Source organism: Panulirus ornatus, chromosome 50, assembly GCF_036320965.1.
Source record: "Panulirus ornatus isolate Po-2019 chromosome 50, ASM3632096v1, whole genome shotgun sequence".
Classification (NCBI taxonomy): Eukaryota; Metazoa; Arthropoda; class Malacostraca; order Decapoda; family Palinuridae; genus Panulirus; species Panulirus ornatus.
This window is the reverse complement of record NC_092273.1, coordinates 14,521,685-14,545,924: the sequence shown is the minus strand read 5'-3', so window position 1 is coordinate 14,545,924 and position 24,240 is coordinate 14,521,685. Positions and strand designations below refer to the sequence as shown.

The following is a 24,240-nucleotide window of genomic DNA, read 5'->3' as shown; positions in this document are numbered from 1 at the left end:
AGCTTGTCTGTTTTACCATTTTTTTTTAAATAAATATATATATATATATATATATATATATATATATATATATATATATATATATATATATATATATATATATATATATATATATATTCTTAACCACAGCTCTGTTAATATTTCATCTTATCATCTTAGTATTATAATTTTACATCATATGTAAGAGAATACATTTCATGTATTTTGCCATTTTAGTAGTCATATGTATATATTATTCTCATAATGCTTCTCATTTTTCATTGTAGTATTACAATCTCTTATGATATATGATAGAAAAGTCTATGGATCCCGTATACTTGCTCTCGTACATACACTATATCACAGATACTGTGTCATATAGAATAGTGTGATCATTGCGTATACTTGCTCTTGCACATACGCTATATCACAGATAGTGTTATATAGAATAGCGTGATCATTGCGTATATACGCTATATCACAGATAGTACTATATAGAATAGTGTGATCATTGTGTATACTTGCTCTCGCACATACGCTATATCACAGATAGTGTCATATAGAATAGTGTGATCATTGCGTATATACGCTATATCACAGATAGTGTCATATAGAATAGTGTGATCATTGCGTATATACGCTATATCACAGATAGTGTCATATAGAATAGTGTGATCATTGCGTATACTTGCTCTCGCACATACGCTATATCACAGATAGTGTCATATAGAATAGTGTGATCATTGCGTATATACGCTATATCACAGATAGTGTTATATAGAATAGCGTGATCATTGCGTAATTCTATCGATTCATTGATTCATATTTTCCTCTTATCTTCCTGATGCTTCAGGTGTCGCCGTTCTCTAGCGGTCTGGGGAGCAGCGGGCCGCCGGAGGAGCGGCGGAAGCGGAACCGCACCTTCATAGACCCGGTGACGGAGGTGCCCCGTCTGGAGCAGTGGTTCGCCATCAACACCCACCCGAGCCACAACCTCATCCTCAAGTACACCGAGGAGCTGAACCGCATGCCCTACCGCCAGAAGTTCCCCAAGCTCGAGCCCAAGAACGTCCAGTTCTGGTTCAAGAACCGCCGAGCCAAGTGCAAGAGGCTGCGGGTCTCCATGTAGGGCGTCGGGTTGTCGAGGCCCACTTATCTCCACGAGCCGCCGCCCTGGGTTCACCCTCCTAGGCCTGCCTTCGGATACCCGCCCGTGGCCCCGGCGCCGTGGTGGATCAACCTGCAGGAGGCACAGCCGGCGGCGGCCCACCACCCACCCCCTCAGGATCTTCACCCCGAGTGAGCGAACGCCATGAACCCGTTTCGACTCCCGGGGAAACGGAAACCCCTTGCCCAAGGAGATGATGAGCGTCGTCTTGAGCCTACGCCCGCTGCTGGCCTGTATACTACCTATATGGACTATATAAGATATACGAAGAGGGTGTCTTCTCCAAGTGTACTACTGATGACACGGGAGGAAAGCAATGTAAGGTGTTCCCTTGTGTCGTTCAGAAGGGAGAGGAAAAAAAAGGAGAAAAAGGAGTGAGTGAATCATATGGTTTGCTTCGGTGCTTCGAAACCCGGTGCGGTCGACGACGGTGTCTGTGCCTGTGGACCACGTGCTGACTCGATGTAACAGAACACGTGGTGACTGGTCGACTAAAAAAAAAAGACGTGGAGCACGTGGCCGGCAACGTCGGTCGGACGTGCTCCTCAAGTCATGGAACGCGCATGGGCGACTGTGGTCTTAAGAGTTACTGGAACAAGTAATGAACGGGGTTCAAAGTCATGGAGCATGCATATATGTGGTCTAGTCATGGAATGTGTTGGTGACGGTGGTCGAAGGGTCTTGAAGACATGGCATGCAGATGCTTCCAGGAACTCCCCACCCCACTTGAGGTGCTCCAGCCTCCTGGAATAAGGAAAGGAAAGGAAAAAGAAAAAAAATATTAAAAGTTTTTTGAAGTGTTCTCTCATCTCCTGGAAAGCGTCTGAACATACCTGACCTTTTTCACTCACACTCGAGGTCGTAAGGAATATACATGAGATCCTAATGGTAAAATCTTTTATTGTGGGAATGAAAAATTTGATTTAAGAAAACTGTGTCGCATTCTCCGCTCTCTTGTGTCTAACGACTTCAGCCTATCGGTACTTGCCTCTGTTCAGCGCGACGGTACGACCCTTACAAAGTACGACAGTAACGACCATTAAGTACGATGACGTAAGTGTATGACCTGATCGTTGAGGGTCATCGTACCGGAGAGACGTGTGATCATCCTCGTTGTTGTCGTCGTTACGATCGTAACCTCGTCCTCATTTACGTATGATTACGGAGGGAAGCCATTCATGTCGCACACACACACACACACACACACACACACACACACCTCTTGGAAATCAATCTAAGAAGACAGATCTGTTGACGCTGGCCACCAAGTCATACTGATAACGTGAAAAAAAAAGGATAAGATATCAGCTCTGTTGTATATATGTGTGTTCAGCCTGTGTGTATGTGATACCAGGACGAGCTCTGGAACACTTTAAATGCGTCGGCACAAATCAACTCTCGGGTGAAGCCAGAAATCTAGAGAATTTCCCTGTTTCCATTTCGCTAATCACAGCGATCACAAAAGTGGTGGAGATTGCCTCCCGTTGCTTTTCCTCCGGCGTATTTGGACGTGAGAGGATTATAAGCTTTCACTAATAATATATATATATATATATATATATATATATATATATATATATATATATATATATATATATATATATATTCATATGAGTGCACGGGGAAATGAAACACAATAAGTTCCCAAGTGCACTTTTGTGTAATATTCACATCATGAGGAAAGATACGAGAAAGAAACATAATAGTCAGTTGATACACAACGAAGAGACGTAGCTAGAACGCCATTTGGTAAACAGTAGACTGCCCGAATGTAGGTGCGTTCGAGTGTGGCAACAAGCGTATCATAAACTTATCATCTGGACAAGAAGGGGAACTGTACAAATTTTAACAGCACGCCCTCAATTGTGATTCTTTCCAATATATATATATATATATATATATATATATATATATATATATATATATATATATATATATATATATATATATATATATTTATATATATATATATATATTAGCCAGGCCCATAGCCTAGCGGTAGCATTCCCGCTTGTGACACAGGGGTCCCGGGTTCGATCCTGGCTGTTGGAGGTTTGTATGTTCTATGAAGGTGCGCGTCCATATGCACTTTATTCGTATATGTATATATATATATATATATATATATATATATATATATATATATATATATATATATATATATATATATATATATATATTTACACTCGGAGTTTCGATCGGGCAGTCAAAAGCCAGTGATAAACACGCTGGAGGAGGATGTCTGCCTCCTCTCTACTCCTCAGCGAAGAGCAAGACTATATCCCCCTGCGGTGTTGTTGGCCAGGGGCGGGGGCGCGCGCACACACACACTGCGGGAGTGTGGATAAACCATGTACTCCCCCCAACACACGTCATATTTTGACCCTGTGTTTAAGAATCTGGTACTTTACGATACCTTACATCGCTTGTGGTGGTCGTGCCACCACCGCTCGCTGCCGCCAGCGAGCGATGACCCTCACCTCAGCCTCGAGCACCATTCCGCCACCGGAGCAGCGCAGCGCAGCGTCGAGCGGGAAAAGGGGTTTACGGTAGAACAAAACACCGAACACCGTCGACTCTTTAAAGGGGACTTAAGGGAAGAGAGAGAGAGAGAGAGAGAGAGTGGGAGGGGGCGCGATCGTACAAGCGTCGGCCTCGGGTGATGTGTGATGTGAGGTGAGGTTGGTAGCGGGTTGGCTGATGGTGGTCTCCTTGTTTTAATGAGTACAGAAATGACAGGTAATATGGCTGTTCTTATCCCCCAGAGAGGCTACGACGATTGGCGAAGAGGGGTATATATATATATATATATATATATATATATATATATATATATATATATATATATATATATATATATATATATATGAAGGTCTGAGTAGATTGGATGGCTAATCCCTCGTCTCTCATAAGGGCGTATGGTTAGTGGAATACATTCTCTCTCTCTCTCTCTCTCTCTCTCTCTCTCTCTCTCTCTCTCTCTCTCTCTCTCTTTCTCTCTCTCTCACACACACACACACACACACCGATTGCTTGTATGGTCTCTGACGTCACGGCGTTGCTTGAAACATTAGCTCGGGGAGGATTCAAAGATTGATAAAAAAAAATCCGAATTTATTTTTTAATGGTGTGTTGGTAAAGCAGTTATTATACTAAATTTATGAACGAGGAACAGTACACGGAAGACCTACATGTGTGTGTGTGTGTCTGTGTTCATAGTTCAGTAATCTACATTTTTTTTTTTTTGTTTTTCGTTCGTTTTCTTTCATCTTTTTTGTGGTACCTATAGGGCTATAGTGGAGTTATAACCCCAAAGAGCACGGCAGTACGACCCTTAAGTACGACTGTACGACCCGACAAGCCAGAAGGCCATCACACACCCAAGGGGTCGTACCGATGTGTTTCAAGGAACTTACCGTCGTGCTCCAAGGATCGTACCGTCGTGCTCCAAGGGTCGTACCGACGTGCTTCAAAGGTCGTACCGACGTGCTTCAAGGGTCGTACCGACGTGCTCCAAAGGTCGTACCGACGTGCTTCAAGGGTCGTACCGACGTGCTTCAAGGATCGTACCGACGTGCTCAAGGATCGTACCATCGTATTCAATGAGACAATGGAATTTATACTAAAAATTAACCATGGATTTTTTTTTTTAAGAAAAATCAAACGGATATTTTTTTTTTCTTTGTTTTTGTTTAAAGAAAATTTTTTTTTTTGTCTCTTTTCTCCCATATATACATAACAAATCCTTTAAATATAAAAATTAATGAGACACTCGCTCAGGTTCGAATACAGTGTATGTGGGGGAGGGAGAAATTGGGGGAGGGAGAGGGATCTCGACGCTTAAACCAAGAGATGAGAGAAGGAAAGAAGAAAGAAGAAAAAGAAAAATTGAACTAAATAAATGGAGAACAATATAAGTGTATACCCACCGGATTAGACCACACGACATATCTGGGTATACTTGCTCCACAACCATTCCATTCTTGTACATTTGTAAGCCACATTTAACATTAAGTGAGGGTGACCCCTTACGTCTATGATGTTCCCCCTTCCCCTTCCCCTCACTACCCCTCTACCCTCCCTCAGACACCCCCACACTCACCCCCCCCCTCCTCCCACCCCCGAAAGTGTGTCATAATTTATCTAGTATGTCATCCAGTGTTGATATAACATCCTGTCTAGTCATTTTGTATGGACGTAACATTAAGCCTTAATTACCAAACCCCCCCCCCCTTTTTTTTCTCATCGAACCCCTGTCACCCCTGAGGGTTTAAGGGGTTGGTTGGTTCTTCTTAACTTGACCCAAGAGGTCAGGGGTCAGGCCAGCCTGAATTGATGACTGAGGGGAGGGCTGGTGTGTGTGTATGTGTGTGTGTGTGTGTGTGCGTATGTGTGTGGAGAGAGGCCAGATTGACTGGTTCCTTCGTTTTTTAGCAGATATCATATCTACAGTTCGTAAACTAATGGTTTTATATATATATATATATATATATATATATATATATATATATATATATATATATATATATATATATATATGTAATGTATATTACTCTTGTTTATTTAAAACTTTGTATGAATATGAGATTATTTTATTAATTTGTTTCCAGATAATTGTTCAGTTAAGAACTGTGTACTTGGCTCCATGATATTATTATTATTTTTTTTGTATTCCCTTCTCCACCACGGGTTACAGTGACACTCAATACTGTATTGAAAAGAATGTAAATGCCTGGGGAAAAAATATAAAGGCAAATTTTATGTAAATTTCTCTCCTCCCTTCTTATTTCATATAAATCCCCCCTCCCCCCTTTTTTCATGTAAATTTCACCCTTTTTTTTTAATTACACCATTTTTTAATTACATCATTTTTTTTAATCATCATTTTTTTAAATTACATCATTTTTTTAATTGCGTCATTTTTTTTTTCATCGAGTTGACGTTCGTTGTTGACTGAGCCATTTGGTGTGAAAACAATGACCATGTAGAGATGACGGGCCGTTTTCCTCTGGTTCCTTGTGATATTTACTACATATTATGTGTAACTTGTACATAAGATTGTTATATATATATATTTCACCTCCAGGATGCGTATGTGTGGCTCTTTTCATATATGTGTGTAGGTGTGTGTGTGTAGGTGTGTGTGTGTGTGAGTGTTTAAACTGTCGAAACTTCAGACAGTCCTGTACTTCCAGTCTGTGTAATACACAGACCCAAAAATGTGTTACCAAAAAAGAAAATATTCCGTGGTTAAGAGGACTGAATATTATCCCCCCCCCCCCCCTCGTTTAGCACAGTGTGTGTGTGTGTGTATCGCCCATTTTTGTATATCAATAAACAGTTTTACTGAATTTCTATGGAAAGAAAATAAATAATGATAAATGATAAGTATGAATGACCCTTATGATATGTATAGATAGAAGTGGTTTTTCACGACGCTGTAAATTTTTTTTTTTTTTTGGGGGGGGGGTTTGACACCCACTCCACCTCCACTCTCTCTCTCTCTCTCTCTCTCTCTCTCTCTCTCTCTCTCTCTCTCTCTCTCTCTCCCCGCCCCTCACCCTTTTTTTGGGCACGACGGTACGACCCCCTTTTTAGGGGAGGGGGGGGGAGACGTCGGTACGACCCTATGGGTTGTGAGTGGACGACTCTCTGGGCGTCAAGAACCCAGTCATCCTACTACCCTGGGGTAGGTACCCCCCCATCGTGGTCGTACGGGGAGGGGGAGGGTCGGTCGGTCAAGACACGACCAGGAGTCGTACCGTCGTACCGTCGTGCTCTTGCGAAGGAAATAAGAAACGGAGCGAGGGTGAGAGAGAGAGAGAGAGAGAGTGTACGTGTGTGTGTGTGTGTGCGTCTTAACCTGCAGGTGAGGACGGAAGTCGGTTCACCACACGGCAGAGCCGTCGTGTCTCCCTCTGAACTGTGTGTAAATATCCAGTTCTCTCTTTTGTACGTTAAATGTTTTAGAGAAATACCCAGTGGGTGGGTGTGTGTGCGTGTGTGTGTGTGTGTGTGTGTAAAGAGAGCCGACGGGGAGGCTTGTGTTTCTCTCTCTCTCTCTCTCTCTCTCTCTCTCTCTCTCTCTCTCTCTCTCTCTCTCTCTCTCTCCCTCCCCGTCTCTGCGTAGGCTACCCAGAATGTACATAGTTTTCATACGGTGTTACGTCGAGGCATAACAAGTCTTGTGTGGTGTTGACCTGTGCCTACCCATCATCTCCCTCCCTCTTAGAATCCCCTCCTCCTCCACCTCCTCCTCCTCCGCTCCCTCCCTTCCTCTCCCCTACCTCACCCATGTCAGCCATAGTATGTGTATCTCCCACCCACACACACCCATTAATGATCCTCATAGAACAGTTGAGATACAGTGTACTGGTTCTAGTGTTCTTCATAATAAAAAAAAAAAGAATGTCAGTTTTTAAAGTAGTTGCTTATTTGTCCTTTGGGCCCTTGGGAAAGACACTTGAAGATGGTGAGAGTGGAATATAGAATAAGGAGGTCACAGAAGGAATATGTGACTCTCTTGAGCGAGGCTGTATCACTGGGAGTATAGACAGTCTCGTAAAAAAAACTTATTTCAAAAAGGGGTGTACATTTCCCTGCTACTGGAAGTAGCGCACCCTTGGGCTGCACAAGCCTTTTAAAGGGTCCTGGGTAACACCAGGGATCATAAGTAGAAATTGGTCCTGGGGTAATTATAGATATTTATCATACAACCCCTTATAACCCCAGAGAAGTTATACAACCCCTTATAACCCCAGAGACCCCATATATGTCCATCTATCATAACGACAATTTAGAAACCTTAAAGAAGAATATGGAAGCAAAATCACTGATCATTCATAAAGCTGAGCAAAGGAAACTAAATGTTCAGAATAGAGGAGAAAATACAAACGTCAAGGTAAGTAACGAGACGATGATGAAGCAGTTGAACAAAGTGGTTCAAATAGTCAAACATCCTTCCCTTCCAATTGCTACTGTACGGAGGAATTTCCTCTTGATCAGAAAAAGACGAAGGGAGACCACCTTTATAAACCCACAGTTGCCACACACACACATACACTCCAGCATTATTATCACGTTCACAGAAATGAATGAAAGTCTTAAATGAAACTTTAGACGAACCCAACGAAACTATAAACAAAACTGTCCAATGCAAGGTTATCTTAGTCCAATATTTTCAATAATTTATGGCTGGCACAATTGCTTCGTTTCCCACAAACCTGCTTAGAGAACACTTAACGCCAACAACAACACTAACACTACTATTTAATACCGACTAATTAGGGAGAAGAGCTTTAAGGCGGGAAGAAACAATTCGCTAATTTTTCAATGCTTAATTTTATATATATATATATATATATATATATATATATATATATATATATATATATATATATGTTACTGTAATTCTGTAATAAATAATAGATTCCATGACACGGGACAGTGTCGATGTCAACAAACCAAATGGCTATTCATCTTAAAAAAAAAACAAAAAGTTCAACCTCACGTAGGACAAAGTTCCTTTATATATTGATTATCAGCATTAGATAGAAATTGATTATTAAGTCCTTTACTTTTTAAAGTAATAAGAAACCTAGATATTCATAAATTTACCACTTAATTGCCTGGGGCAACGAACTTTGAAAAGATGATACCCCGACGACATCCTCCGCGTGTTTACATAATAAAGTGTTCACGTTGGTCGGTGGTCAAGTGAATATTCCCGGGCGTTACTTTACTTCATTTCCCAACGCCACATCACCCAGATGAGCTGGAGGAAGCTTCTTGAAGAGCTCTACAGTGCAGAAGTGCTACCTCAGGTCATTATCAGGTATATATAATTATGTTTCATGAGTTTAAATGAGGGTTATTGCATGTCAAGACGATCCCTTCGCTGACCGGCCGTGAGGGACTTGGGGTATGGAAGCTGACGAGAGATTTTAGCGATATAGAATGTATAGACCATCGGGTAGTTACATAGCCAAACGGGTATGTGAAAGGTGAAGGCTGTTAGGTAAGATCTTAGAAGACACACGCAAATTTTCTAGGTTTTCCTTCTCTAAAGCTACAGGTGTCTTGTGGGTTCTATTGATTATATTATTAGTGAAATTTCGTTGTTATTATAACGTACTCCACTCAGCTCCGCTGTGGTTCATTGAGTTTAGGTTTCTGTAGAAGTATAGCGATCTGACTGTTTGTGGAACAGATCTTATTAACATTGATTCGATTCCTGTATCTGTGCACACATCTGACCTTACCCATGATAGTTGCAAGGCTCGGATTCAGACGTTACGATGGCTGGGGCAGCATTCAGTGGAATGCATTATTGATAAAAGAAATTAGGTAGATTTTCGTGTTGTGTTACAGCTTCGTTCGGTTGGTATATTGAAGTGCAAAGCGAATTATGAAATATAGATTCCGAACAAGCGCTCGGTGAGTGTATTTTGTCATCCTTCTACAGGACACAAGGAAATGTAAATCGGGATATACCGTAGGTGTCCCTCGTGTTCGTGTACTATTAGGGAAATTTGGACGAAAATGTTACGAATGCATTAGTAACACTCTAGTAACACTCAGCTGTGCATTATGTTTTTGGTTCACACTTTCCCTCACCTTCAAAGTTTTGCCCCACTCTGCATCAACTCTACACATCATAACGAATCCATTAGTATCAATTTCGTTTATTTGTATCACCTAGAAAACACGCGTTCGTATTCTAGAATTTTACTTGCTACTTATCTGTCGCCAGCTCATTAAGTATATCGAGAGCGAATACTTTTGACTTATTAATGCAAGCAGTTTGTTCGACAGTAGAATGTCGAGAAGACGAACGAGAGTTGGTGAAAGTATGCACAGTAGATGGTGCTTTCATAGATGCGATAACCGCCCTAGTAGATTTCTCTTTCTACAATATATGTGCCGTTCGTAATTTTTTGTAGGTGCAAAATTTGTGCCGTTCGTGTTTTTTCTTTTTTTTTTTTCATTTTCATACCAAGACTTCTCATGGTTTTACAAAGTATACCGTGTGAAAGTAAGAATATTTTGTTTCAATCTGTACCATAAATAAGTCAGGAAAGATCTATTAGGAATATTAATACCATGAGTACGGAGGTGGGAAGTCTACTCTTGGTCAAGGTAAATTGTTCCACGTACTTCCACGTAGTTTCCGTGACCTAACCTAACCTAATGTGATCTAACCTACCTAACCAAACCTTACCTAACTTAACCTAAGCAAGCCTTAAGCACTCATGGATGATAATCCCAACAGCCCTTAACGAGACCACAGCAATTTCGTTCCCAACAGCCTTAAGCTTAACGAGACCACAGCAATTTCGTGTCGTGTATCGAGTAAAACGGTTCGTATCGTCATGAAACCTAGTACAGTCTTCTTTCGGACACTGGCATGGAGGTGCACACATCAAGACCTCTTTCGCTGACGAGTGAGCGTTGTTGCTGCCGTGTCACTGAAATTATTGATGTAAGCGATCATGGCTACGCTATCTGTAATAGCAAACCGAACTCGTCCTATCAATAGACGCTAAAACTTAGCGAAGTTATGTGTAAATAAATACACTGCTTCTCTCTCTCTCTCTCTCTCTCTCTCTCTCTCTCTCTCTCTCTCTCTCTCTCTCTCTTCATTGGCCTCAATCTTTATAATGCCTTCATTTTTTTTTCCTCGAACACAAACTAAGGAGAATTGATCGATTGTGTAAGCATTAATTAATATAATGTATACCAACATCTACGTCGCGAAAATCTCCAACTTTGATAAAGTTGTGTTGGTGGTTGGACCTGGATGTAGCAAGTTTCGCTCGCTCTGTTTTACTGGAAGATGATGTCCCATGGGATTACCTCAGGAATAATATAATTATGTGACCAGGAACACACGCGCCACATTTTTTGTGGGTGATTTTCGAGTTGTGTATATCTTTTCGGTATATTACTGCGTATATATATATATATATATATATATATATATATATATATATATATATATATATATATATATATAATGACACGATTGTAAATCCGCTTTATTGACTGTTTCTATGAAGCTAGTAAGTTTAGATAGTAAGTGCGCAATAGAGTGGCGTTATTGGGAAGAGAAACTTGCCTAAATAAAGACTGACAGGTACACAGCATCGTGGGATCAGCTGAGAAGAGAGGGACAAAGAAAAGCTATGGCTTTTCAATCTTTTTGTCATCTTTTGAAACGTTATGTAACCTCTTTACGACTCCTCTGTTGTACCCACGCTATTAGAGGGACTAGAACTTCGCTAAATATATTCCAGGCAGTGTGTTTCTTATTTACGATCTTACAGTTTAAGTATGTTAGAGCGAGATATATTCCCTTTTGATATTTCGTCAGTATAATGAGTCCTATTTCTGCGACGAAGAACTTAACCTTCTTCAAACGAGACACACCCAGGTTGATGGTAATTTGACGAGTGGGTAGTTACCTCTTCTACGTACACTACGTCTTATAACAACGACCCAGCATCGTAATTCCGAATAACACATCGTCAATTAACGCTACATAATCTGGTACAAGTTGCGATAGTCATTTTTTTCTTCCCCCTCCTTCCTCCTCCTTCCTGTAGTTCGGCGATTATGTTGGCGGTAGCTGGCATGCCCATTAAAACGCGTCTTTCATGGGTGGGGGCCAGATTGTGAATACTTGGTAATGCAATTATCCCCAGTTAATTAACTGGTAAAAAGGACAAAGTCTCAGCTTTTAGTCCAATTTTTGCTAATAAGGAGACTGGAAACATGATCAGTGGGGGCTGAGCGCTTTCTGCCGGAGTGGGCAGATGATGAGGACCCCTGTGTGTGGGGGGAGAGAGGGATGGGTGAGGGGTGGTGCCAGTGATGGGTGAGGGCTGGTGCCAGGGATGGGTGAGGGGTGGTATCATGAGTGGGTGAGGGTCGTGCCATGAGTGGGTGAGGGTGGTACCATGAGTGAGTGAGGGTCGTGCCATAGGTGGGTGAGGGTCGTGCCATGGGTGGGTGAGGGTGGTACCATGAGTGGGTGAGGTTGGTGCCATGGATGGATGAGGTTGATGCCATGGATGGGTGAGGCTGGTGCCAGGGATGGGTGAGATTGGTGCTATGGATGGGTGAGAATGGTGTCAAGGATGGGTTGACGGTTGGTGTCAAGGATGGGTGAGGTTGGTGCCATGGATGGGTGAGGTTGGTGCCATGGATGGGTGAGGTTGGTGCCGTGCATGGGTGAGGTTGGTGCCATGGATGGGTGAGGTTAATGCCATGAGTGAATGAGGGTGGTGCCATGGATGGGTGAGGGTTAATGCCAGAGATGGGTGAGGTTGGTCCCAGGGATGGGTGAGGGTGGTGCCATGGATGGATGAGGCTGATGCCAGGGATGTGTTAGGTTGATTCTAGGGAAGGGCGATGAAGTAGTAAACACCCGGGATGGATGAGTTTCGTACCCGTGATGGATGAGGATGGTGTCAGGGACGTTGCTATGGTTGGGTGATATTGGTCCCACGGATGAGTTAGGTTGGTACCAGGGATGGATGAGGTTAGTACCAGTGATGGATGATGATGGTGACGGGGAGGCGTGAGACTAGTGCCAGAGATGGGTGAGGTTGATACCAGTCATGGGCGAGGTTGGTGGCGGTGATGGGTGAGGTTGGTGGCGTTGATGGATGAGGTTGGTGTAGAAAGAAGGCCGCATGAAATTAGTGCCATGGGTGGGTGAGGTTGGTGCCATGGATGGATGAGGTCGGTGCCAGGGATGAGGTGAAGTTGCTGCCAGGGATGGATGAGGCTCGAACCAGGGATAGGTCAGGTTGGTGGCATGGATGAGGGTGTGTGTGTGTGTGTGTGTGTGTGAGTGGATGACTATTAACGTAGGGGAGTCGTTGAGGGCTGGTGGGGCGAGGCGAGCGGTGGCCGGCCTCAGAGCAGGGCGGTACGACCCTTGTCTTTCGTAGTCGGAGGCACCACCCACCCATGGTGGTGATGGTGGTAGTGGGTAGGGTCGTATCCTCGTATTTAGTCGTCGTACCGTCGTGGTCGTATGGCGGTCAACCGTGAGGAGTGGTGAGTGGGGTGGGGTCAACTGGCCCGCCAGATGACCAGCGGACCTGGAAGAGGAGTGTCAGGTACACAGGCCAGAAGGTGTGGTGCAATCGTGATTACAGGCCGCTGTAGGAGAGTGGCTGACGCAGACGCCAGTGGCTAAGGGAGGTGGTGAGGGAGAACGGGGGAAGGAAGGAGGGGTGACAGTACATTAGCTTGGGGGAGGGAAGGAAGGAGGGGGTGACAGTACATTAGCTTGGGGGAAGGAGGGAAGGAAGGTGGAAGAAGGGGGAGATGATGAAGGGAGTGGGTCTTCGAAGGAGGGAGATAGAGTGTTTAGGTGAAGAGTGTGTCTGGGTTGTTGTGGAGGTTGGGGAGGTGGTGTGGGGCAAGACACGAGCAACCCTACTTTAGTGTCTGTTCTAGTGAGTCATCAAACTACCACCCCACCACCACCACACCACCACCACCACACTCCACCTACCACCCAACCACCACCACTACCACACTCCACCTACCACCCCACCACCACCACCACCACACTCCACCTACCACCCCACCACCACCACCACCACACTCCACCTACCACCCAACCACCACCACCACCACCACACTCCACCTACCACCCAACCACCACCACCACCACACTCCACCTACCACCCCACCACCACCACCACCACCACACTCCACCTACCACCCCACCACCACCACCACACTCCACCTACCACCCAACCACCACCACTACCATACTCCACCTACCACCCCACCACTACCACCACCACCACACTCCACCTACCACCCCACCACCACCACCACCACCACACTCCACCTACCACCCCACCACCACCACTACCATACTCCACCTACCACCCCACCACCACCACACTCCACCTACCACCCAACCACCACCACCCTCTACCTACTACCCCACCACCACCACCACCACACTCCACCTACCACCCCACCACCACCACACTCCACCTACCACCCAACCACCACCACCCTCTACCTACTACCCCACCACCACCACCACCACACTCCACCTACCACCCCACCACCACCACCACCACAATCCACCTACCACCCAACCACCACCACTACCATACTCAGCCTACCACCCCACCACCACCACCACCACCACACTCCACCTACCACCCAACCACCACCACCACCACCACACTCCACCTACCACCCAACCACCACCACCACACTCTACCTACCACGCCACCACCACCACCACCACACTCCACCTACCACCCAACCACCACCACCACCACCACACTCCACCTACCACCCAACCACCACCACCACCACCACACTCCACCTACCACCCAACCACCACCACCACCACCACACTCACCTACCACCCCACCACCTACCACCACCACCACCTACCACCACACTCCACCTACCACCCAACCACCACCACCACCACCACAACTCTACCTACCACCTCCACCACCACCACCACACTCCACCTACCACCCCACCACCACCACCACCACCACACTCCACCTACCACCCAACCACCACCACCACCACACTCCACCTACCACCCAACCACCACCACCACCACCACACTCCACCTACCACCCCCACCACCACCACCACCACACTCCACCTACCACCCCACCACTACCACCACCACACTCCACCTACCAACCAACCACCACCACCACCACCACACTTCCACCTACCACCCCACCACCACCACCATCACACTCCACCTACCACCACCACACACACCACCACACTCCACCTACCACCCCACCACCACCACCACCACACTCCACCTACCACCCCACCACCACCACCACCACACTCCACCTACCACCCCACCACCACCACCACCACACTCCACCTACCACCCACCACCACCACCACCACCACACTCCACCTACCACCCCACCACCACCACCACCACCACACTCCACCTACCACCCACCACCACCACCACCACACTCCACCTACCACCCCACCACCACCACCACCACCACACTCACCTACCACCCCACCACCACCACCACCACCACCACCCCACCACCACCACCACCACCACCACCACACTCCACCTACCACCCCACCACCACCACCACCACCACCACCACACTCCACCTACCACCCCACCATTACCACCACCACCACACACCACCTACCACCCCACCACCACCACCACCCTCCACACTCCACCTACCACCCCACCACCACCAACCACCCACCACCACCACCACCACCACACTCACCTACCACCCCATCATCACCACCACCACACTCCACCTACCACCCCACCACCACCACCACCACACTCCACCTACCACCCCACCACCACCACCACCACACTCCACCTACCACCCCACCACCACCACCACCACCACCACCACCACACTCCACCTACCACCCACCACCACCACCACCACCACCACACTCCACCTACCACCCCACCACCACCACCACCACACTCCACCTACCACCCCACCACCACCACCACCACCACCACACTCCACCTACCACCCCACCACCACCACCACCACCACACTCCACCTACCACCCCACCACCACCACCACCACACTCCACCTACCACCCCACCACAACCACCACCACACTCCACCTACCACCCCACCACCACCACCACCACACTCCACCTACCACCCCACCACCACCACCACCACACTCCACCTACCATCCCACCACTACCACCACAACTCACTAGACTCGGCCTGCAGAGGTGCTACATTAGAACCACACCACACCACACCACAGCTCACCTGCTGAGCCACCACACCACCACCACGCTGCACCTTACGAATCACCACACCACCACCACGCTGCACCTTACGAATCACCACACCACCACCACACTACACCTTACGAATCACCACACCACCACCACGCTGCACCTTACGAATCACCACACCACCACCACACTGCACCTTACGAATCACCACACCACCACCACACTGCACCTTACGAATCACCACACCACCACCACACTGCACCTTACGAACCACCACACCACCACCACACTACACCTTACGAATCACCACACCACCACCACACTGCACCTTACGAACCACCACACCACCACCACACTACACCTTACGAATCACCACACCACCACCACGCTGCACCTTACGAATCACCACACCACCACCACACTGCACCTTACGAATCACCACACCACCACCACATCTCACCACACAACATTACAGGGCCACCACACCACCACCACAATTCACCAGATTCCACCGTAAATAGGTACTCCTGGGTTAAAAATTATAAGTGAGGCCTTCTGATGTACTGACTTTATGAATTATTGAAATATAGATTACTATTACTGTCCTCCATCATAGACCATCAGGTCTTGTGTTACCTGTCCTTCCCATGTACTGTCCTCCAGCAGATAACCTCGTCATAGACCATCAGGTCTTGTGTTCCCTGGCCTTCCTATGTACTGTCTGTCCTCCAGCAGATAACCTCGTCATAGACCATCAGGTCTTGTGTTACCTGTCCTTCCTATGTACTGTCCTCCAGCAGATAACCTCGTCATAGACCATCAGGTCTTGTGTTATCTGTCCTTCCTACGTACTGTCCTCCAGCAGATAACCTCGTCATAGACCATCAGGTCTTGTGTTACCTGTCCTTCCTATGTACTGTCCTCCAGCAGATAACCTCATCATAGACCATCAGGTCTTCTGTTATCTGTCCTTCCCATGTACTGTCCTCCAGCAGATAACCTCGTCATAGACCATCAGGTCTTCTGTTACCTGTCCTTCCCATGTACTGAAGTTGAAGTATCGTACTCAGAGGTTGAAGTATCGTACCCCGGGGTTGAACTATCGTACTCAGGGGTTGAAGTATCGTACCCCGGGGTTGAAGTATCGTACTCAGTGGTTGAAGTATCGTACCCAGGGGTTGAAGTATCGTACTCAGGGGTTGAAGTATCGTACCCCGGGGTTGAACTATCGTACTCAGGAGTTGAATTATCGTACCTAGGGGTTGAAGTATCGTACTCAGAGGTTGAAGTATCGTACCCAGGGGTTGAACTATCGTACTCACGGGTTGAAGTATCGTACCTAGGGGTTGAAGTATCGCACTCAGAGGTTGAAGTATCGTACCAAGGGGTTGAACTATCGTACCCAGGGGTTGAACTATCGTACTCAGGGGTTGAAGTATCGTACACCGGGGTTGAAGTATCATAGTCAGGGGTTGAAGTATCGTACTCAGGGGTTGAAATATCGTACCCGGGGTTGAAGTATCGTAGTCAGGGGTTGAAGTATCGTACTCAGGGTTGAAGTATCGTACGCAGGTGATGGTGTCATTGTGCTGTTGGATTTGTCATCGGGTTTTGAGGAAGTATATATATATATATATATATATATATATATATATATATATATATATATATATATATATATATATATTTATATATATATATATATATATATATATATATATATATATATATATATATATATATATATATATATATATATTATTTATTTATTTATTCATTTTATTTTGCTTTGTCGCTGTCTCCCGCGTTTGCGAGGTAGCGCAAGGAAACAGACGAAAGAAATGGCCCAACCCACCCCATACACAATGTATACACACACACGTCCACACACGCAAATATACATACCTATACATCTCAATGTACACATACATATACATACACAGACACATACATATATACCCATTCACACAGTTCACACTGTCTGCCCCCATTCACTCCCATCGCCACCTCGCCACACATGGAATACCTTCCCCCTCCCCCCTCATGTGTGCGAGGTAGCACTAGGAAAAGACAACAAAGGCCCCATTCGTTCACACTCAGTCTCTAGCTGCCACGCAATAATGCCCGAAACCACAGCTCCCTTTCCACATCCAGGCCCCAGACAACTTTCCATGGTTTACCCCAGACGCTTCACATGCCCTGATTCAATCCACTGACAGCACGTCAACCCCGGTATACCACATCGATCCAGTTCACTCTATTCCTTGCCCTCCTTTCACCCTCCTGCATGTTCAGGCCCCGATCACACAAAATCTTTTTCACTCCATCTTTCCACCTCCAATTTGGTCTCCCATTTCTCCTCGTTTCCTCCACCTCCGACACATATATCCTCTTGGTCAATCTTTCCTCACTCATTCTCTCCATGTGCCCAAACCATTTCAAAACACCCTCTTCTGCTCTCTCAACCACGCTCTTTTTATTTCCACACATCTCTCTTATCCTTACATTACTTACTCGATCAAACACCTCACACCACACATTGTTCTCAAACATCTCATTTCCAGCACATCCACCCTCCTGCGCACAACTCTATCCATAGCCCACGCCTCGCAACCATACAACATTGTTGGAACCACTATTCCTTCAAACATGCCCATTTTTGCTTTCCGAGATAATGTTCTCGACTTCCACACATTCTTCAAGGCTCCCAGGATTTTCGCCCCCTCCCCCACCCTATGATTCACTTCCGCTTCCATGGTTCCATCCGCTGCCAGATCCACTCCCAGATATCTAAAACACTTTACTTCCTCCAGTTTTTCTCCATTCAAACTTACCTCCCAATTGACTTGACCCTCAACCCTACTGTACCTAATAACCTTGCTCTTATTCACATTTACTCTTAACTTTCTTCTTTCACACACTTTACCAAACTCAGTCACCAGCTTCTGCAGTTTCTCACATGAATCAGCCACCAGCGCTGTATCATCAGCGAACAACAACTGACTCACTTCCCAAGCTCTCTCATCCACAACAGACTTCATTCTTGCCCCTCTTTCCAAAACTTGCATTCACCTCCCTAACAACCCCATCCATAAACAAATTAAACAACCATGGAGACATCACACACCCCTGCCGCAAACTTACATTCACTGAGAACCAATCACTTTCCTCTCTTCCTACACGTACACATGCCTTACATCCTCGATAAAAACTTTTACTTCTTCTAACAACTTGCCTCCCACACCATATATTCTTAATACCTTCCACAGAGCATCTCTATCAACTCTATCATATGCCTTCTCCAGATCCATAAATGCTACATACAAATCCATTTGCTTTTCTAAGTATTTCTCACATACATTCTTCAAAGCAAACACCTGATCCACACATCCTCTACCACTTCTGAAACCACACTGCTCTTCCCCAATCTGATGCTCTGTACATGCCTTCACCCTCTCAATCAATACCCTCCCATATAATTTACCAGGAATACTCAACAAACTTATACCTCTGTAATTTGAGCACTCACTCTTATCCCCTTTGCCTTTGTACAATGGCACTATGCACGCATTCCGCCAATCCTCAGGCACCTCACCATGAGTCATACATACATTAAATTACCTTACCAACCAGTCAACAATACAGTCACCCCCTTTTTTAATAAATTCCACTGCAATACCATCCAAACCTGCTGCCTTGCTGGCTTTCATCTTCCGCAAAGCTTTTATATATATATATATATATATATATATATATATATATATATATGCCTCCGCATCTATTAAGGTCATAACCCCATTCAGCGACCAGTGACCCTTCCCTCTAGCCTAGGGGTGAACAATACATATTATTCACCACTATACATGCTGTTCATCACCGTACATATTGTTCATCACCTTACATATTATTCACCACCTTACATATTATTCACCACCATACATATCGTGATTGCATATAAACATGCAGCATCTGTACATTCTGGTTATACAGTATTTAGTGTGTGGGATATTTGACACATTTTTATACGTATATACCTGAAGGTGTTTCTGTGAAGGTGAAACATGGAGGTAGAATGAATAATTGCAGTGGGATTATATATGTGTTTGTGTAGATCTTGACTTCATGGCGGAATGGTGATAAGAAAATTGGAGAACATAAGAAGGAAGGTGAATAATTGCGACTATGCAGTCGTGTTTAATACCACGTCCATACGATTAGATATTCTTCCTGCATTTACTGATATATATATATATATATATATATATATATATATATATATATATATATATATATATATATGTGTGTGTGTGAGTGTGTGTGTGTGTATTATATATATATTCCTATGATAAGTTTCCAAGTGCACTTTCGTGTAATAATCACATCATCAGGGGAAACACAAGAATGAAATATAAGTCAGTTGATATACAACGAAGAGACGTAGCTGGTGTGCCATCTTGTAAACATGTGACTATCCCCTAAGACTAAACTTCTAACCACTTCACTCTTTCCCGTGATAGACAGTGATGCATGATAGATAATGATGGTGTACTGGAGTACATCTACCAACAACTTCAGGAGAGTTCGACCCGCGATAAACACACACGTCTCGTGTGGCGAAGGTACATTTTTTTCTCCAAGGGTTGTGTTTACGTGGGATCCCTGCTGTGGTCGGTCAAGGTGGTTTTATAGGATGAGAGACGGTTATTGCACCAGCAGACTGTATTACCAACATCATTATGGCTCTGTTGTTGTATTACCACCATCATTATGGTTCTGTTGTTGTATTACCACCATCGGTATGGTTCTGTTGTTGTATTACCACCATCAGTATGGTTCTGTTGTTGTATTACCACCATCAGTATGGTTCTGTTGTTGTATCACCACCATCAGTATGGTTCTGTTGTTGTATTACCACCATCAGTATGGTTCTGTTGTTGTATTACCACCATCATTATGGTTCTGTTGTTGTATCACCACCATCACTATGGTTCTGTTGTTGTATTACTACCTTCAGTATGGTTCTGTTGTTGTATTACCACCATCATTATGGTTCTGTTGTTGTATCACCACCATCACTATGGTTCTGTTGTTGTATTACTACCTTCAGTATGGTTCTGTTGTTGTATTACCACCATCAGTATGGTTCTGTTGTTGTATTACCACCATCAGTATGGTTGTGTTGTATTACCAGCATCAGTATGGTCCTGTTGTTGTATTACAGCCATTAGTATGGTTCTGTTGTTGTATTACCAACATCATTATCGTTCTGTTGTTGTATTACCAACATCATTATGGGTCTGTTGTTTTATTACCAACATCAGTATGGTTATGTTGTTGTATTACCACCATCATTATGGTTCTGTTGTATTACCACCATCATTATGGTTCTGTTGTTGTATTACCAACATCATTATGGTTCTGTTGTATTGCCAACATCAGTATAGTTCTGTTGTTGTATTACCAACATCATTATCATTTTGTTGCTGTATTGCCAACATTATTATGGTTCTATTGTTGTATTAGCAACATCAGTATGGTTCCGTTGTTGTATTACCAACATCATTATGGTTCTGTTGTTGTATTACCACCATCAGTATGGTTCCGTTGTTGTATTACCACCATCACTATGGTTCTGTTGTTGTATTACCAACATCAGTATGGTTCTGCTGTTGTATTACCAACATCAGTATGGTTCTGTTGTATTACCACCATCAGTATGGTTCCGTTGTTGTATTACCAACATCAGTATGGTTCTGTTGTTGTATTACCAACATCAGTATGGTTCTGTTGTATTACCAAAATCAGTATGGTTCTGTTGTATTACCACCATCAGTATGGTTCCGTTGTTGTATTACCAACATCAGTATGGTTCTGTTGTATTACCAACATCAGTATGGTTCTGTTGTATTACCACCATCAGCATGGTTCTGTTGTATTACCACAGTATGGTTCTGTTGTATTACCACCATCAGCATGGATCTGTTGTATTACCAACATCAGTATGGTTCTGTTGTTGTATTACCAACATCAGTATGGTTCTGTTGTATTACCAACATCAGTATGGTTCTGTTGTATTACCAACATCAGTATGGTTCTGTTGTATTACCAACATCAGTATGGTTCTGTTGTATTACCAACATCAATATGGTTCTGTTGTATTACCAACATCAGTATGGTTCTGTTGTTGTATTACCAGCATCAGTATGGTTCTGTTGTTGTATTACCAACATCAGTATGGTTTAGTTGTATTACCAACATCAGTATGGTTCCGTTGTTGTATTACGAACATCAGTATGGTTCTGTTGTATTACCAACATCAGTATGGTTCTGTTGTATTACCAACATCAGTATGGTTCCGTTGTTGTATTACCAACATCAGTATGGTTCTGTTGTATTACCAACATCAGTGTGGTTCTATTGTATTACCAACATCATTATGGTTCTGTTGTGTTACATCATTATGGTTCTGTTGTATTACCACTATCATATTGGTTCTGTTGTATTACCACCATCAGTATGGTTCTGTTGTATTGCCAACATCAGTATGGTTCTGTTGTGTTACCACCATCAGTATGGTTCTGTTGTATTGCCAACATCAGTATGGTTCTGTTGTTGTATTACCCCCATTAGTATGGTTCTGTTGTATTACCACCATCAGTATTTTTCTGTTGTTGTATTACCACCATCAGTATGGTTCTGTTGTATTACCAACATCAGTATGGTTCTGTTGTATTACCACTATCATATTGGTTCTGTTGTATTACCACCATCAGTATGGTTCTGTTGTATTGCCAACATCAGTATGGTTCTGTTGTTGTATTACCCCCATTAGTATGGTTCTGTTGTATTACCACCATCAGTATTTTTCTGTTGTTGTATTACCACCATCAGTATGGTTCTGTTGTATTACCAACATCAGGATGGTTCTGTTGTATTACCAACATCATTATGGTTCTATTGTATTACCACCATCATAATGGTTCTGTTGTATTACCACCATCAGTATGGTTCTGTTGTTGTATTACCAACATCATTATGGTTCTATTGTATTACCACCATCAGTATGGTTCTGTTGTTGTCTTACCAACATCAGTATGGATCTATTGTTGTATTACCACCATCATAATGGTTCTGTTGTTGTATTACCACCATCAGAATGGTTCCGTTGTATTACTAACATCAATATGGTTTTGTTGTATTGCCAATATCAGCATTGTTCTGTTGTTGTATTACCAACATCAGTATGGTTCTGTTGTTGTATTACCACCATCAGTATGGATCTATTGTTGTATTACCACCATCAGAATGGTTCCGTTGTATTACTAACATCAATATGGTTTTGTTGTATTGCCAATATCAGCATTGTTCTGTTGTTGTATTACCAACATCAGTATGGTTCTGCTGTTGTATTACCAACATCAGTATGGTTCTGTTGTTGTATTGCCAACATCAGTATGGTTCTGTTGTTGTATTACCAACATCAGTATGGTTCTGTTGTTGTATTGCCAACATCAGTATGGTTCTGCTGTTGTATTACCAACATCAGTATGGTTCTGCTGTTGTATTGCCAACATCAGTATGGTTCTGTTGTTGTATTACCAACATCAGTATGGTTCTGTTGTTGTATTGCCAACATCAGTATGGTTCTGCTGTTGTATTACCAACATCAGTATGGTTCTGTTGTTGTATTACCAACATCAGTATGGTTATGTTGGTGTATTGTCAACATTACCGCACCACATTTTGCTGTGTAAGTAATTCCTATTCGAAAGTTCGTTTGAACAATATGTATGCTTGTTCGCTAAGGAGTCTCTAACTTATTGTTACGCATATATATATATATATATATATATATATATATATATATATATATATATATATATATATATATATATATATATATTTTTTTTTTTTTTTTTTTTTTTTTTTTTTTTTTTTATACTTTGTCGCTGTCTCCCACGTTTGCGAGGTAGCGCAAGGAAACAGACGAAAGAAATGGCCCAACCCCCCCCATACACATGTACATACACACGTCCACACACGCAAATATACATACCTACACAGCCTTCCATGGTTTACCCCAGACGCTTCACATGCCTTGATTCAATCCACTGACAGCACGTCAACCCCTGTATACCACATCGCTCCAATTCACTCTATTCCTTGCCCTCCTTTCACCCTCCTGCATGTTCAGGCCCCGATCACACAAAATCCTTTTCACTCCATCTTTCCACCTCCAATTTGGTCTCCCTCTTCTCCTCGTTCCCTCCACCTCCGACACATATATCCTCTTGGTCAATCTTTCCTCACTCA

At 44.1% G+C, this 24,240-nt stretch overlaps 2 protein-coding genes across 2 annotated transcripts in view; both read left to right on the top strand.

The window, feature by feature from the left end:
- LOC139764631 (homeobox protein dve-1-like) overlaps nucleotides 1-1,910 on the top strand; it is a 404,802-nt gene extending 402,892 nt beyond the window's left edge. Inside the window, exon 12 of the mRNA XM_071691480.1 lies at nucleotides 833-1,910. Within this exon, the coding sequence (XP_071547581.1) occupies nucleotides 833-1,108 (276 nt within the window). The 3' untranslated portion in view covers nucleotides 1,109-1,910. The remainder of the gene's footprint in view (nucleotides 1-832) is intronic.
- Nucleotides 1,911-8,849: 6,939 nt separating this feature from the next.
- The window catches only part of LOC139764628 (cyanocobalamin reductase / alkylcobalamin dealkylase-like), a 327,989-nt gene continuing 312,598 nt past the window's right edge, over nucleotides 8,850-24,240 (top strand). Inside the window, exon 1 of the mRNA XM_071691474.1 lies at nucleotides 8,850-8,981. The gene's annotated coding sequence lies outside the window, so the exon portion shown is untranslated. The remainder of the gene's footprint in view (nucleotides 8,982-24,240) is intronic.